Below are 17,372 nucleotides of genomic sequence, written 5' to 3'. Positions count from 1 at the left end.
TGAGGAAGTCTCGTCCCCTTTCTGGGCATTGCAAGAAAGTAGTGGCTCCCACATGACTTTCAAATTGCTCTCTGGGTGGTCCTGCCACCCCCTTGGTTAAAAAGCCCTGGGTAAGATGACTTTTTCAATGAGTTTTTACTTTGAAATAAGTTCAGGTGTAAATAAAAATGACAGTGATACTACAAAGAGCCCCTGTCTATCTTTCACCCGGAATAGCCAATCGTTAATATTTTCCAGCATTTGCTTTCTATCTCTCTTCTCTCAGGGTGAGAGAAAGAGACAGAGAGGGAGGGAGGGAGAGATTCTATAAAGAGATTTTTCTGATTTATTTGAGAGTAAGTTGCAGATTCCCCTTTATTCCTAAACACTTCAGTGTGTGTTTTCTAAGAACGAGGACATTCTCTTTCATAATCATAGTACAGGAAATAAACATTGAAACAGTATTATTATTTAATCTGTATTTAACCTTCTATTTCACCAGTTTTCCCAATTATACCCTTTATAGCAAAAAAAAAAAAAAATTCTAGGTTCCTCAAAAATTAAGCATAGAATTACCATGTGATCCAACAATTCCACTTCTGGATATATAGTCAAAGGAATTGAAAGCAAGGACTTGAGCAGATATTTGCATGCCCGTATTCCTAGCAGCATTAGTCACAATAGCCTAAAGGTGGATAGCCAAGCGTCCATCAGTAGATGAATAGATCAACAAAATGTGGTCTATCTACACAATGAACTAGGATTGAAGCTTAAGGAAATAAAGGAAATCCTATGACATTCGCAACCTGGATGAATCTTGAGGACTTTATGTTTATTTTTTTTTTAATTTTTTGGTTTAACGTTTATTTATTTTTGAGACAGAGAGAGACAGAGTGTGAATGGGGGAGGGGCAGAGAGAGAGGGAGACACAGAATCGGAAGCAGGCTCCAGGCTCTGAGCCATCAGCCCAGAGCCTGACGCGGGGCTCGAACCCACAGACCGTGAGATCGTGACCTGAGCCGAAGTCGGACGCTCAACCCACTGAGCCACCCAGGCGCCCCGAGGACTTTACGTTTAGTGAAATAAACCATATCCAACAGGACACATACTGTACGATTCCACTTCTGTGAGGCATTAGACTAGTAAAGTCCACAGAGATTGAAAGCGGAATGGGAAAGTGGCGGTTAGCTAGGAGGACGGGGGCCTGGGGAGTTAGTGTTTGATGGGGACGGAGTCTTAGTTTGGGAGGATGATAAAACTCTGGAGGTGGATGGTGGTGACAGTTGCACAATGATGCGAATGTGCTCAATGCCGCTGAATTCTACTCTTAAACATGGTTAAAATGGTAAATTTTATGTTCTGTGTATTTTACTACAATTAAAAAAATGCTGGTTCAGTGTCTAATCCAAGATCACACATTACATTTAGTATCCAACATTTTTATTGGCTCTTTGAATTAAAAGCTGCTTATGCCTGTACTCATTCTGCCACTTTCTGGCTGTGTCACTCTGGGCAAGTTATGCTACGCCTCAGATTCCATATTTGCAATGTGGGCATAATGAACGTGCCTAGATCTCCATGAAAAATAAATGTTACTCTACGTAGTCGGCTTAGAACAGTGCCTAGATGTAAATGAAATCTTTATATATTCTGGCGAATTATTCTCGTTGTATGTGCTGCAAATAGTCTCTCACTTGGCTTTCATTTTGGTCTTGATTTCTTTTGTCACACAGAAGTTTTAGATTTTGACGTAGTTTAAAACCTGTCTCTTGGAGCCTGATCAACTTGGAAGGTGCTGTTGATGGGTAGCGTGGGGCAGACCCAGCGTAATTTTTCCTCAATTTCCTCCAGTTGTCTCGAAATCGGTGTTTATGGATGGTCTCTCCTTTCCCCTGCCTTGAAACGCTATCCTTATCATTATATAATCTACAGCCTAAATTCCCATTCGTACATCTGTTTGCTCATGGATGCGGTTTTATCGATTATCTCTTTGTCTCATCCTGTACCGAGTCAACTTGCCAGTTTGGCTCTAGCCTGGTAATCTCCTTGGACGTCGGGAAGTACAACCCCTGGGGGGACTTTGTACCATTGAGAAGTGGGGTGGTTCATGTTTAGCACCCTCAGCCTCCCCCACTGTGCTCAGTGGTTTCCCCCGTCTTCCACCAAGTCTGCTCCTAAAATACTGTCCCTTTTGGGGCGCAAATGACAGAGAATTGATTTTAATTGTTTTTGAATTGTGAGATAATTGAAATGTGCTGAGAAGAGCAAAGAATAATAGAATAAGCATCTCTTCTGAGTATAGAATAGACATCTGTACTCCCCTGTTTATTACATCTTAATGCTGTGCCATCTGTGTTTCTGCTTTGTAAAGTAAGAAATGAATTATAGCAGGGGTGCCTGGGTGGCTCAGTTGGTTAGGCGTCCGACTTTGGCTCAGGTCATGACCTCACGGTTCGTGGGTTCGAACCCCGCGTGGGGCTCTGTGCTGACAGCTCAGAGCCTGGAGCCTGCTTCGGATTCTGTGTCTCCCTTTCTCTCTTCCCCTCCCCTGCTTGTGCTCTGTCTCTGTCTCTGTCTCTCTTTGTCTCTCTTTCAAAAATAAATAAACATTTAAAAAAATGAATTACAGGGGCGCCTGGGTGGCGCAGTCGGTTAAGCGTCCGACTTCAGCCAGGTCACGATCTCGCGGTCCGTGAGTTTGAGCCCCGCGTCGGGCTCTGGGCTGACGGCTCGGAGCCTGGAGCCTGTTTCCGATTCTGTGTCTCCCTCTCTCTCTGCCCCTCCCCCGTTCATGCTCTGTCTCTCTCTGTCCCAAAAATAAAATAAAAACGTTGAAAAAAAAATTAAAAAAAAAAATGAATTACAGCAGCAACAGTGGAAGCCCTACGCCACCACTCATGAATTCGATGTTCATCGTTTCCATGTATAAAAATTTCCCACTTTTCCTGCCTCTTCACATTCAATGACCTTTTCAGAAGTACACCATCTCTTCCCGCAGAGGACTTGCTCCTAGCCGTAAACCAGTTTACCTTGAAGGAGAAACTCTCTAGTGTTGGCATCAGGCATGTGGTGGGACAGATGAGAGTGCTTTGAGGTGGGGGCCCTTGTCTCCATTCTGGAATCATCTTCTACAGATAAAGGACAAGTTCAGGGAAGGTCTATATCTGGAGACTTTTCTAGACAATGGCTCCAAAAAGGGGAAGGGGAGACAGGGGGCGGGGGCTGCAGACTAAGAGCAGTCCCAGCAGAGGTGGGGAGGAGCTTTGGAGTCGAGAAGGGAGAGTTCCCAAGGGGCTTTCGGACCGGGGAAGGAACCCTCATCCCAACTGGGCACCGGACAGCAGGAGGAGAGAAGAGGTCCCTGGGGCTGCTGCTTTGTCAGGCGTGGGAGGTGGGAGCCTCACAAGCTCAGTGGGTACAGCTTTGTGGGATAAGTGCAGGGATTCACACTTAATTCCTCCCCCAGGGGTCAGGAAAGCTGCACACAGCTGGACCGCAGTCCCCTCTCCAATAGCTTCGCCCAGGGGCCTGCCTGTATCCAGCCCCGGCTGGGTCTCTGGGGTGGGTTTCTGCAGACTTGACCATCTTGCTCTCGTTCACACAGATCAGCCCCTCTGCTTGCTGCCTGTCTGTACCATGCTCTCAGACTCCCTTCGTTTCCGTCTCAGCCTCGACTACCAGTGGAAACCCGAACGCTGGACTCTAGCCTCCTCGCCTGCTTTCCCCCTGCACTTCCCCCACCCCACCGCCCGCCGGGCTAGTTAGCCTTCGCTAACACAGCTCTGATGATGCCCTCCCCTACTAGGGTCGCTCCCCCCTCTTCTGACCCTGTCTACCCAGAAAAGGTCTCTGACTGCCTTGGCCAGAGAGTCATGCTTGCTGAGATCTGCCTCTGCACTGGCCAGTGTTCCCCCACCTGCGTCCACACCCGGGCTCACGCTTCTCTGGGAATCCCCACTTGCCCATTTGCCTTCCTTGCACCCACCCCAGCCCCCTGCCAAGGGCACCGTCTTCCCTTGGACATCTCCCCTCACCTGTGAAGGAAGGTGCGTGTTGCCGGTCCCACACTGAAAGCACCCAGGAAATGCTTCTGGTTGGCAGGTACTAAGTTAAGGATGACTTTGACAAAGCAGGGCCATCTCACAGGAGCTTGGAACTGCTCTTGGAAAGCCCAGCCAGGGGTGAGGTTGCATCTAGAAGTGCGTGAAGCCCCAGCCTTCTCTCTGCTTGCTTCTCCCTGCATGGAGGCTCCCTTCCCTGCCTTGCCGAGCCCAGGAGGAGGTGCGCCCACCCACGAATCACTGTTCTGGGATGTCACATCAGTGCTGTGCAGCTGGGGGTGAAGTGTTTGGGACACCTGGAATAGGGGGTGGGAGACTTTCTCTGCGAGGTTGTCCCAGGATGGAATGAGGGGTGAGTGATCTCCCCCGCCAGTAGTCTCGCTGCATGTCTTGGCCATCCCCTACCCTGTTGGCCAGGCCCCGACCAGGAAAGGAGGAACCGCTGCAAGTCTATAAAGGAGAGGGATTACTTTCACAGTAGTTTGAATATTTTATGCAAATATATACATGCATTTGTGTATATGTATTATTCAAAAATACGTGTGTATATGTACATATATGTATTACTTCTTATCCTGAAATTATTTTAGTTAAACTTAGGATAGAGCTGTAAAAATAGTAGAGGGTCAGGGAGCCTGGGTGGCTCAGTCAGTTAAGCATCCTATGTCAGCTCAGGTCATGATCTCGCGGTTTGTGAGTTCAAGCCCCGCGTCGGGCTCTGTGCTGACAGCTCAGAGCCTGGAGCCTGCTTCGGATTCTATGTCTCTCTCTCTCTGCCCCCTCCTCTGCTCATGCTCTGTCTCTCTCTCTCTTAAAAATAAATAAACATTAAAAAAATTTTTTTATTAGTATTGGGTATTCCCATGCACCTGCCCAGCTTACCCTAATATGAACACCTTGTATAACCATAGTACCATAATGAGAACTAAGGACTTAACATTGGTATAATGAGATTTTATTACAGATTTCACCAGTTTTCCCACGAATGTCCTTTTTCTGTTCCAAGATCCGAATTTGCATCCAGCTGTCAGGTCTCCTTATTCTCCTCCAATCCATGACACTTCCTGGGTCTCGTCTTCTATGACCTTGACTTGAGGAGTACTGGTTACTTATTGCATAGAAAGCTCATCTATTTGGGTTTCCTGATGTTTTTCCTCCCGATGAGATTGAGGTTGTGCGTTTTTGGCAAGAACAGCTCACAAGTGATGTGCCCTTTTCAGCACATCACACCGGGGCATCCATGATGGTGATGTGCTTTGTGATGGCCAATGTTATCCCTTCATCTCTTGGTTAAGGTGGTATCTGATGGAGTCCTCATTTCCCTTCCTATAATTAATTAATAAATACAATATACTTATACTTACACTAATAATCAGTATAATTAATGAATATCTTGGGAGGAGATGCTTTGCGACTGCAAGTATCCAGAGAGAGAGGATTTAATCCAGGCAGTTGGTTACCCAGATGACAAAAGAGCTGAGAAGCTAAATAACCCGAGATCAGCAATGGCAAGAAGCCAACGCCACCTCCAGCCCTGAGTCACAAAAGGAGGAGATGGTGTTGCCAGCCCAGGGGTCAGGGTCATGCACAGAAGGCCTATCTGGTGAGGTCTGGAGCCATGAAGGAGACCTGAGTCCCTGCTGGTAGTGCCGTCCGAGGCATAGAAAGAGGGGGGAGGCGCCTTGGTTTCTCCCTGTTTCCTGTCTCCCAGTGGCCAACCCCAGATGGAAGCCAGCTGGCCCAGGAGCCTGGGAATTGCAGTCGGCAGGGGTCAGCCCCTCTGTGGTGCAGAGCAGAGATGAGCCAGACGTGGGCCTGAGGGTGCCCTTGCTCAGGAATGCTGCCCCGCCGTTTCCCTGTGCCATCCAGTGGTGGCCGTGAGTCACATGTGTCTGAAGCACCTGAAATGTGGCCTGGTCCAATCTGACGTGTGCTCTAAGTAGGTTTCAAAAACTTGGTATGGAAAGAAGAATATAAAAAAAATCTCATTAGTAATGTTTTATGTGAATTACCTGTTGAAGTGATCATATTTTGGATATATTGAGGTAAATGAAACATATTATTTAATTTAACCTTTCTTTTTCATTTTTTTTTTTTTGAGAGAGAGAGAGAGAGAAAGAGTGTGAGCACAAGTGTGCGAAAGGGAGGGACAGAGGGCAGAGGGGGAGGGAGAGAGACAGAGAATCTTAAGCAGGTTCCATACCCAGCACTGAACCCAACATGGGGCACGACTTCGAGATCGTGACCTGAGCCGATCAAGAGTCAGAAGCTTAACCAACTGAGCCGCTACTGTGTCCCTAGCAGCCATATTTCAAAAAGGAAAAGGTGAGGGGTACCTGGGTGGCTCAGTCAGTTAAGTACTCCACTCCTGATTTCGGCTCAGGTCACGATCTCATGGCGGTGGGATCCAGCCCTGCCTACATCGAGCTCCATGCTGACAGCGTGGAGCCTGCTTGGGATTCTCTCTCTCTCTCTGTCTCTCTCACTGTCTCTCTATCTCTCCCTCTCTCCCTCTCTGCCCCTCCCCCACTTGTGCATTCACTCACACAGTCTCTCTCTCTCTCTCTCAACATAAATAAACATTAAAAAAAATGAAATATGGCCGCTAGATCACTTAAATTACGTCTGAGACTCCTGTTTGTAGCTCTCGTATTATTTCATTTGGATAGCGCTGCCCTAGAGTATACTTGGACCGGCCTGTGTCATCAGCGCTGTAACCATGCCCTTGACCCACAGTCAGGAGGGCACGGCCGGCTAAGGTTTTATGAAACCGTGACCGCACTGGCCTTGAGCCATTCACACTCACAGTTTTGACCAAGTGTGCCAAACAGAAATATCGGGCTCCTCTGCTTTTTATGTAGCACACAGGGTGTCGGTCAAGGTCAATGTTCAACATTAACCTAAGAGGCTAGTTTTATTGTGTAGCACAATAATAAAAACACCACCATACAGGGGCGCCTGGGTGGCTCAGTCGGTTAAGCGGCCGACTTCGGCTCAGGTCATGATCTCGCGGTCCGTGAGTTCCAGCCCCACGTCGAGGTCTGAGCTGACAGCTCAGAGCCTGGAGCCTGTTTCTGATTCTGTGTCTCCCTCTCTCTGACCCTCCCCCGTTCATGCTTTGTCTCTCTCTGTCTCAAAAATAAATAGACGTTAAAAACAAACAAACAAACAAAAAAAAAACACCACACCACCATACAGCTAGATGGCACCTTACAGAGGAAAAGCTGTACTGTTACTACTGCTTCGTATCTAGACAGTGTTTTTATAAGTTTATAGAAGTCCTTCCTTTCAACCCTGCAGTCACCCAGCCTTGCTGGCCCCGTTTTATAGATGACGCAATGAAGCCTGGGAGACCCATGAGTTTCAGGAACTCTCAGACTTCAGGGGCGTTAAAATGCAGAAGGTCAGTCTCACCCAACTGCTTCAGAGGGTGGAGGGCGGGGCCCAGGGACCCCCACGCAGCACGTTTTGGGGAATTTCATGCAAGTGGTTGTCAGACCACACTTTGGGGCACCCCAGGTCTCTGAGCTCTTGAGGGGTGAGTGCCGGGACTGGGCCGGAGCTGGGTATCTGGGAAGATCCACACGTATATGCCTCACCTCCAGCTCTAACCTTGACACTGTGGACGGCTGGCATGGCTAAAGCCAGGTCGGGCTGTCAGATGAGGTGCTGCTTGTTCAAAACACAGTTACCCTGTGTCGTGCGTGGTTGACCCCGGAACGCGGCTGGGTCTTGATCACTCTGGTGAGTTTAGCTGAAGGGGAGTAACTTTGCCTGCCCCAAGCATACACCAGAGAGGGTCACCGCAAGGTGGAATTTGGAGATGCCAGCATGGACCTGCGGGTAGGGAAGGATTTGCCGCTGAAAATGGCCAAGCAGGATTTTATCCTGACCCTACTGCTGAAGAGCAGGGCCATACCTGGAGGGCCCGGATAGGGTGAGGACGAGCCTGTGTGTCCAGCCATCACTGACCACCCCTTTCTCCCCTGCAGTGGACAGCGGACTGCAGTGAACAGCTGGACAGCAGCTGTTCCTTCTCCCGAGGGCGAGCCCCCGCACAGCAGGTAGGGAACCCGCTCTGTGCTCCTTTGGGGGATTGTAATGTGTCTTGTCTGTCTGGGTTCCTGGGCTGGCCTGAGATGGCTCTCCTGGGAAGTGATGATGTGGAGAGAGCAGGAAACAGGAGAGAGGAGGGTGCAGTCCTCTCTCCGGAAAGTTCTCCCTGAACCGCCAGCCCACAGCGAAGCACCCCCCTCCTCAGAATACATAGGTTCCTAAGATTTTTTTTTTCTTGAAAGAGTTTTTTCATCACTAGATGATGTTTGCGTCAACATCTGCAAACAAGCGCATGCCCGTTGGGAGGAGAGTGGATAAGTGATACGTGGAATGGGATAAGTAACAGCGTGAATGAACTTGGAGGCTCACACATCGGCACTGGGAATGGATCCCACAAACAGGGGAACCCCTAGGGTTATGGTGCTGGTCACTTGAGATCACTTCTGCTCCAGGTGTGCAGAGGACCCGGAGGGGCAGAATGTGGGGATAAGGTGTCAGCACCTGGTCCATTCCCCCCGCCCCAGCCCTCCAGCTTGCTGGACCTGGCTGGAACCCGCTGTTTCCCTCCCTGCTGCTTGCCTGTGAGATCCCCTGGGGGATAACCACACAGGTGTGGGCCGAGCGGCCTGGAAGGACGAAGTGGCAGTGCTGGTGACCCCCAGGCCCTGTGTACCCTTTAGGTGTCCAGAGGCCAAAAAAACCATCCATCCCCAACCGTCAGCCCAGCCTCACACTGTGTCTGTCCAGACAGATAAATGGGGAGCGTTTCTGGGCTCCTGCACTCACTTGCTCCGAATTTCAAAGCAGCTTCATTCACACATTGCCCTGGACCCACTTGTTTGTGTCCGACTTCTGTCCCATGGCACTGGTTAAATCAACTCCTCTCTATTCTGTCCTAAGGGAAGATGGTCAGTGCCCTCCGTTCCCGATCTTTCTTAGGTTGCAGGGCTTTTTACACCATGGTGTGTGGGGATAGCTTCCTTCTCACACTATAAGTTGTTTGTGTGTGTTTCATTGTTTCTCGGCCAGGAGGCCATTAACAAGAACCCTGGGGTGGGGTTGTGGGTAGGGGAGGAGGCACGAGACCCAGGTTCTCCTATTTGCTGTGCCACAAACTTGGTAGAAATTCTTTTCATCCTCAGCTTCCTCATATAACAATCGGGAAACTCAATGGCCTCTGAGGGTCCTTTGCTTCTCCATGCCATTTTGTAACTAAGGTCCACGGAGGTATAATGACCTGACCAAGCTGGGACTTGAACCCAGGTCTCTCACTGTACCCTTCCCCCATTTGGCCATTTACCTTGCCTTACTGTAGTAGGTGTCCTTCTATGGAGGACTTTTATCCTTGTCACTAGACTGCCAGCGCTGGGTCAGGGACCCCGTGTTATCCTTGCTGAATCCCTAAGGCCTAAGTGCCCTTAAGGCCTGGCACATCAGGAGCACCATTTGCCAGTTACCCTGGGGTTTCTTACATGAAGATTCCCTTAACTCTTCAGCGGCAGAAGTGGGCTTGGATCTGGGGACAAGGACCGGATAAAGGGTTCCAGGGAACAGTTGAAGTTCTTGGATGGGGGACACAAGCAGCTGATAAATGAGAGACCAAAAAGCTAGCCCTCTGTTATTTTGTCAGTAGGTGCCTCGTTCTGGAATCTTCCAGACTCTTCTTCCCCCCTCGCCCGCCCCGTATCACCTTTTGTGGGCCCCCTTTTGCCACTGATTCCCTCTGGTCTTATTCCCCTGTCACTCCCAACAGGATTCAAAGGGGCTGAGAATGGCTCGTGCTCCTGCTTGCCTCCCTCATCCTGTGCCGTCCTTTCATGGCCAGGTTCATGCCCCTGGGGGATGGTGGGTGGGGAGTTGGCCAGACGACAGGCTGATGGAGCAAGGCTGGGGGCCTGTGGGACCGGGCACCCTGGCACCACAAGCACCAGCTGACCCCCATTCCTGCCTTTGGGGAGCAGCTTAGCAGTTAGCTTGGGGTAGGCGGGTTTAGATGAGATGAAATGCAACAGAATTTAAGGAAGAAATCATAAAAGTTCATGTTAGACTTTTTCTTGGCAGGTGGAACTGAGACACAGGTTCATTATGGAGGAAGAGCCCCAGGAAGGTGGAGATGGGGTCTGGTTAATACAAACCTGTCTCACTTCCCTGATGTGCCCAGAGGACGAGGCCTTTTGGGGAGGGCTCTCCTGCAAGTCATGGGGCCATCGGCCCTGCCACCGCCCCCGTGTAGTGTCCCTCCATCTGATCATCTCAGAGGGAGGAAGGGTGGAGGGGAGAAGCAGAAGAACAGCCAGGGCACTGAGACAACCACGACCTCAGCCACCTGAGGGTTCAGGTGTGTGTCTTGTGGGTTGTCGGGATCAGCTGTGGTGAAAGAGAAGGCTACTTTGCCTGAGTCCTGGGGAGGCTGCACCCCACGCTTTGTGAAGCTGCTTAGATCCAAGGAAGACTTCAAGGGTGTTTGTGGAGGGGTTTCCTACAGATTCATCAGCCAGGGGGTGTTTGTAGAGGCTTGGTGCTAAGCCCTGGGTTCACCTGAAGCATGGCCTCTGCTTTCAAGGGCCTTACCATACAGTTAGAAGGACAAGATACATAGTGTAAAGGACAAGACATGCTCAGGGCAGGAGACATAGGTGTCCAAAGGGTGGCCCGACCTCAGGAACCTAGGTGGGGTGAGCAGGGAAGGTGGGACTGAGCCAGACCCCCTGGATGGAAGGCCACATTTTGCACTCTGGCGCTGTATACATAGTAGATGGAGAGGCACGAGTCTGATTGAAATAATGTCTTCTTGGTTCAGTGGTGAAAGACCTGACTGACATGAGTGATTCAATCAATTTAGGGGACAAACAGTAGCGTGGTGTAAACAAGGTGGAAATTTCTCTCTCTCTCGCCACCGGCCCGGGTGGGTATTTGGGATTGGCATGGCAGCTCAACAGTGTGTCAGGACAGTCTCCTTCCTTCTCATTGCTCTGCCTGCTCTAGAGCATTGCCTTTGTCCTCAGTGGCCCATGCTGGCTCATGTCCGTGCTCCTGCCAGTGGGAGCCCTGCCCAGGACCCCAGGAGCCTTGGACTTCCCCTCATGAAGTAGCCATCTTCTGATGCCCTCAGGTGGAGGGATCAAAGCTGGACGGCATCCCAGGTGACTGTGTTACAAGGAAAACCCTTAGCTACACTGTCCTAAAGTAGCTCCCTGATGGAGGGGGAACCAGGGAGCTGCCACTGAAGGGTGCATTTGCTGGGTGCAGCTCTGATGGGTGCATGGGTACACCCTTCAAAGCTCCCTTCATCCTGGTCCACCAGGTGCAGAAGCACTGGCCCCCAGCTCTTAGGAACCCCTACCAGCCCCATGAGCCTCCCCACTGTTCTCACTGCCCCCTCTCATCCACACAGACACCCTCCCTCAAATTCATGTTATAATCAAGCTGTTCCACCTACATCTGCCTATCCCCTCAGGCAGCTGGTCAACCTTGAGTTGCGTCCTAGGGCTGCCTCTACATCCTTGACCACCCCTGGCCCAGGGCTTTACACCTAGTAGTAGCTCAATTAAGACTCCTGAGACTACACTGAGTTGGCACAGGCCCAGTCCATGCAGTCAGTCCCTGGTGGGGCCAACTGCTCTGGCCACACCAATTTTGCTGTTTCTAAGGTCGTTGGGATAGTGGGGGTGGTTCTGCTACCCCACATTCACCCATGGGGGAGAATTTCAGGAGGAAACTAAAGGTACTTGGAGATGGGGGTGGCTGGCTGAGTGGGTGTTCCACCTTGGCCGCACGGGCCCAGGAAAGTGGGGTCGGCAGGAGGATGTTGAGATTCTGTGTTCTGCCCAGGAAGCTCTGGATGGCGGGTCACAAACCGTGTCCTGAATGTGTAGCCTAGGTGTAGGCACCATTTGGGGATTAGCCATGCACTGAGATTATATTTTGTTATTTCAACTAATGCAAGGAGACAGGAAAAACCATTGCCTTCTCTGACCCCTTTCAGAGGCACGACGTGGGGGTAGCCTAGGGTGGGTTAGGTCCCATGAAATGGGAGGGAGGGGCTCAGAGGAGAATGGGCTACAGATAGTCCTGAAGAGGCTTGTTCAACTGCCTGCAATTGGGATTTGGCTGTATTGGGGATTATTCGGCATCCTGGCAGCCTCTTTCCAAGAGACCTCATCCAACACCTAGTCACTGAGTTAGGAAGTTGCAATAGTGTCCAGCTTTTCACTGTAGTAGGGGAATCATGGTGGAGATGATTTGCAGGAAAGTAGCTGATGTGAGAGTGTGCAACCTGGTGCATTTAGAAAATGTCTCAAGGTACCAGCATGGGATTTAGCATTCAGGGAAGAAAGCCAAAGGCATATGAGAGTTTGTATGAGGTCAGGAACTAGCAGCTCTTGTCTACCTGCACAAAAGCGCCAAGGAAAGAAAATGAATGTGTACAACAGCAGCAGAGCCTCTGATTAGTCCTTGAGAAGGACTTCCTCACTGAGGAATTTACTGGCCCGTGGTGTTGGCTGTAGAACAAGGCAATGAAATCTTCACTGGGATCCTCATGGCCCCCCTCCTTATCAGGCGGGTTCATGCCGAGCCCTGGGAAAGGTGTGGGTGTGTTAGAAGTGAGGTCTTTGAGTCCTGGCTGTTGGCCTGGATCCCACATTCCCTGGAATGACGAGAGAAGGGCACTTTCCCTGTGGTATCATGATGCCCGGTAGCACGTTGAAGCCTTAGGAAGGAGTGCAAAGAGCCTTTGTCCCAAGGGCCACGAGAACCGGAGGTGGACCCAGGTGTAGCACACATTTCAATGCCTCTTCTGCAAAATGATAGACTTCTCTGAACCTCTCTGGAAATCTCTTTCATTGTTCCTGGGTCTCCAGAAATGAGCAATTGGATGCAAATAGCTGCTAAAAGCAGCAGCAAGTGTGGATTTTCCTGATTTCTCCACCGTCCCCTTACTCTCCCTAATACCTGTGCCAACCTGTGGCCAGGTTTCTTCTAGGGGCCAACTGACTCTGATCCAAGAGATGGCCAGTGGTAGGCAGAGGTGAGCCTCAAATACACAGCTTACCTCTGACCCACAGGAAAGGGGAGGAGTTTTCTGCCAGTTATCTTGCTGCCCTCCAGTAATTATAGTATTTGGTCCAGTGCCAACTAAACTCATGAGCACAAATGATATCTTAGTAGAAGTGCCTAGATTTTTACTCAGCTTCTGTGGATATTTAAGAAATGTGTTCATGGCACTGCTCTCTATTTAGTTAGTATTTCTTGAGTATCTGCTGGGATCTTGGCAGACACATATAAGCTGGAGCCTTTGGGCTCACTGCCTGTCTATACAGTAGAGGCCAGTTCACATGGAAAGGGCTGGCTGAAGGCACCCAGTGAAGTCCCTCAAAGACACGTCCTGACCACAGGTTCTGCAGTCATTCCCAAGAGTGGTCCTTCTGGTCTCTGTAAGTAGAGAGATGCTTTGCAGGACATGAGACCTGATCTGTGCCTTCAGGAATGGTTAGGTTGTTTGACCAGAGAAAAGAGGGGGAAGAGAGAAGAAATGGTGTTCACAAGGCTTGAAGTTAGGTGTAACGTTGGGACGTTAGGGCAGCAGGAGAGAGTACACCTTGAGTGGGCAGTTTGTGTTGGGTGTTACAGGAGTGGTAGGAAGGAGGACGGTGGATGTGGAGGTGTCTGTGTGCTCAGCTGAGATGCTGGAACTGCTCTCCACCCCTTCCCCTGCTTGTGTACCTTCTATATCTTCCATTTTCTCTCCATTCCATACAGGTAAAGTCTGTCCCTTCACATCAGTCAGGATAGCCTAAGTAATGCTGCAGTAACAAACAACTTTGAGTCGCAGTAACTTTAAACAACCCATTCAGGACCCAGCTTGATGGACCATTTGCCATTTTCACCAGTCACCATGACAGAGGGAAAAGGACCACCGGAGGGTCTTGCACTGCCAATCAACACTCCGACCTAGATATAATACACATCACTTCCCCTCCTTGCTTGTTGCCCAGAACTGGTCACGTGGCCCTACCCAACCATAAGCACCATAAAAAGTATCATCCCACTATGAACCGGAATGGGGGGAACCAGAGCTGTTTGGTGACTGGCTCGAGTGATTATCACACGCCCCACCTCTAGTAGAAGCTCACCAGGAGCTGGGGCTGACCTCTTCCAACCACATCAAATCCAGAGCTAAGCAGGTCTCCTGGGAACCCTAAAGACATCACGTGCTCTCAGGATGACGAGGAGCTCAGAGGTCATCTGATCCACCCTCCCACCTTGCAGTGCAAGAACCCCCTCCTGTGGCTGTTGAGCTGCTGGACATTTCCTGAAATGGGGAGCTCACTGCTTCAAAAGGCATCTCAGAACGTCGTGAGGCAGCTCCATTGAGTACAGTCTTCATCTTTTTTTTTTTAATGTTTATTTTTTGAGAGAGAAAGAGAGAGCATGCACATGGTAATGAGGGAGGGGCAGAGAGAGAGACAGAGAGAGAGAGAATCCCAAGCAGGCTTCTCACAGTCAGTGCAGAGCCCGACTCAATCTCAATCTCACGAAGTGTGAGATGATGACCTGAGCCAAAATCAAAGCCAGATACTTAACCAGCTGAGCCAGCCAGGTGCCCCTACAGTGTCTTTCTTTGGTTCAGCTCCAAACCACCTCTCATAACCCCAGCTGATGGTTTTAGTTTTACTCCCTTTGCCCATGGCTGTTTCGTTTCTCCCGCAGCAGTCCAGCATGGCCAGTCTGCTTTTTAAGCTAAATACATTAGTTCCTGCAGCTGTTTCCTTTGTCATGATTTAGTTGCTTCATCCCTCTGTTTATTTATCAGGTCTTTCATGCGTTGATCCAGTCTACACATCATCTCTGAGGGCTGCCTGTGTGCCTGGCAGCTTGCTGGGAGGCTGGGAGGCAGGAAGCAGGGTGATGAAGTGATGGGCTCAGTCTCTACGTACATAGAGGTTAGAGAGAAAGCAGGCACTTACCCCGCAGTGCTGAGATGTCTGGGACATGACACGATGGTTCTTAGGTCCCATCCTGTCCTGGGTTACTCTCCTAGGAGCACTATAACTATGATTGTTCCTAATGAGCGTCCCCGAACTGTACACGATCCTGCTGGTGTGATCTGATTCTGCAAACTCTGGTGCTCCCAGCATGAGCCTCTATTTTCTAGAAGATATCACCTGTCCCTGTCCTTGAGGAGCCTTCTGGCTCCAGCTTATCTGGAGGAACGAGGATATAACACTTAAAACAGTGTTGATGGTTGACTTGTAGGGAGAACAGTCAGCAGCCATCCTTGGAGCCCCTGCTGTAAACATTATGAGCCATGTGGCCTAGTGTCTGTCCTCAGAGAACCTGGAGTCTGCTTAAAGAAACAAAACTTTCTCTAGTGCGAAAGCAACAGTCCAGAGCAGTGTGTGAATACAGGGAGGAGTGGGCTGGTATCTACAGGGGAGCTGGCAGCTGGCAGAGGAGGCCACATACACAGATACACAGGCAGGAGGGAGGAGGAGCCATGCTGTCATGGTAACGGCACTGGCCCAGGAGCCAGGAGATGTGAGTCCTAGCTTCCGTACCTCTGACTTACCATTGGGTCATGGGTGAGACACATCATCTTGCAATAGCCTGATTCCCTCTGAAAAACGAGATGATCTAGACTTAAGACCATCAAAATATATTGTTAAAAATACAGACATAGATTTCTGCTTTGGGGAAGATGGAGTATATATTCTTTTCTATATTCCCCCTGCTGAGTACAACTAAGATCCCAGACATTCTGTATGAAGCAAACGTAAGAAAATTCTGAAAGGTAGAGATAAGAAGGCAGACCAGCTACGGTTTGGGGGACCTGAGCAAGGACATTGTGGTAACTTTCCTGAGTTTCCTTTTTGCCTCTAACATCCCAGACTTGGGGCTGAAGAAGGAAGTAACTAGGAAATGGCAGTGGACACAGATCTTTTTTTAAGGTACCAATGAAAGTCTGTTGTCTCTAAGCAAAGGTCTAGGCAAAGATATTTTCTATTAAGATAGAAAAGTTTTAGGGGTGCCCGGGTGGCTCAGTTGGTTGAGTGTCCAACACTTGGTTTCAGCTCTGGTCATGATCTCACAGTTTTGTGAGTTTGAGGCCCCCAAACTCAAAGTTTTGTGAGTAGAGCCTGCTTGGGATTCTCTCTGCCCCTCCCCCACTCACACTGTCTCTTACTCAAAAATAAATTAAAAAACTTAAAAAAAAAAACTTAAAAATTACTGCTCTACTCCAGCCAGATAGCATAGAACAAAGTGCAGCCCCACTCTTGCTCACACCAGCAAAGACCCAGTGGGAGTCTAGACTGCCACCCTCACTGGGTTGTAATGAGCCCTCCCCTCGCCCCCCAACTGGGATGTTGTCAGAGAAGGCCAGGCGGGCAGCTGGAACTTTTATCCCTGCCAGCCTATACAAAGGGTCCTTGCAACCCCCAAGGTATTATTGGAGGCCATCTGGGAACTGGACTTCACCCCAACTCAGCAGTATTGAGGCGCCCCTCCCCTCCCTACTGGGTTGTGTCAGAGTAAGTTCAATAGAGAGTTGGGACTTCCACTGTTGCCCAGTGGTAATGAGGCCACCTTCATGCAAGGTCCCTGGGAACTGTGGAGTCCTGAAATTCCCACCTCCATGGAGCCATAACAACAAGTGCTAGCTACCCTGGACTTCTACCTGCAATGGCAGTTGTGAGGCTATACCCTCCCTTTTCCCTCCCAATGTAGCATCACAAAAAGGCAGTCAAAAACAGAAGATTTAAATATGATTCAGAGTTTCATAACACAACATGAAAGTGTCCCCATTGCAACAAAAAAATCATTTGTCATCCTAAGAACCAGAAATATTTCAAACTAAATGGGAAAAGATGATCAGTAGATGAGATGAGATCTCATCACTGAGATGAGAAATTGGACTTTATCAAAATTAAACAGGAAAAACCCTGTTTAGAGGACGAAGAGACAAATGACAGAAAATTTTGCAAAACATGTATCTGACAAAGGACTAGTACTCAGAATATATAAAGAACTCCCCACACTCAACATTTAAAACCATACACTTAGAAAACAGACAAAAGACACAAAGAGACATTTTTCCCTGAAGAGAGAGGATGTACAGGCGGCAAAGAAGCACACAAAGAGATGTTCCACATCTTTTTGTAAGGGAAATGCAAATTAAAGCCACAATGAGAGATTTCACACCTATCAAAATAGCTAATTAAAATAAATATAGTGACAACACCGAATGCTGGTGAAGATACAGAGACATCGGATCAT

The 17,372-nt window shown here is 49.3% G+C and overlaps 1 protein-coding gene across 7 annotated transcripts in view; it reads left to right on the top strand.

The window, feature by feature from the left end:
• CTIF (cap binding complex dependent translation initiation factor) overlaps nucleotides 1-17,372 on the top strand; it is a 296,266-nt gene that overhangs the window by 84,770 nt on the left and 194,124 nt on the right. For 6 of the 7 annotated variants that reach the window (XR_006963284.1, XM_047086231.1, XM_047086233.1 and 3 more), the window contains exon 3: nucleotides 8,033-8,104. The exons of the other annotated variant lie outside the window; for it this stretch is intronic. Coding sequence is in view for 5 of the 6 variants with exons in the window: in XM_047086231.1 (XP_046942187.1) it covers nucleotides 8,033-8,104 (72 nt within the window). In the remaining variant the exon portion in view is untranslated. The remainder of the gene's footprint in view (nucleotides 1-8,032; nucleotides 8,105-17,372) is intronic. 7 annotated transcript variants of the gene reach the window in all.

The sequence above is a fragment of the Lynx rufus genome, unplaced genomic scaffold, assembly GCF_022079265.1.
Source record: "Lynx rufus isolate CCGP_SWC_20201006 ecotype Redwood Valley unplaced genomic scaffold, mLynRuf1.p SCAF_20, whole genome shotgun sequence".
NCBI lineage: Eukaryota > Metazoa > Chordata > Mammalia > Carnivora > Felidae > Lynx > Lynx rufus.
The sequence above is the reverse complement of the archived record's forward strand: the minus strand, read 5'-3'. Positions and strand labels throughout refer to the sequence as shown.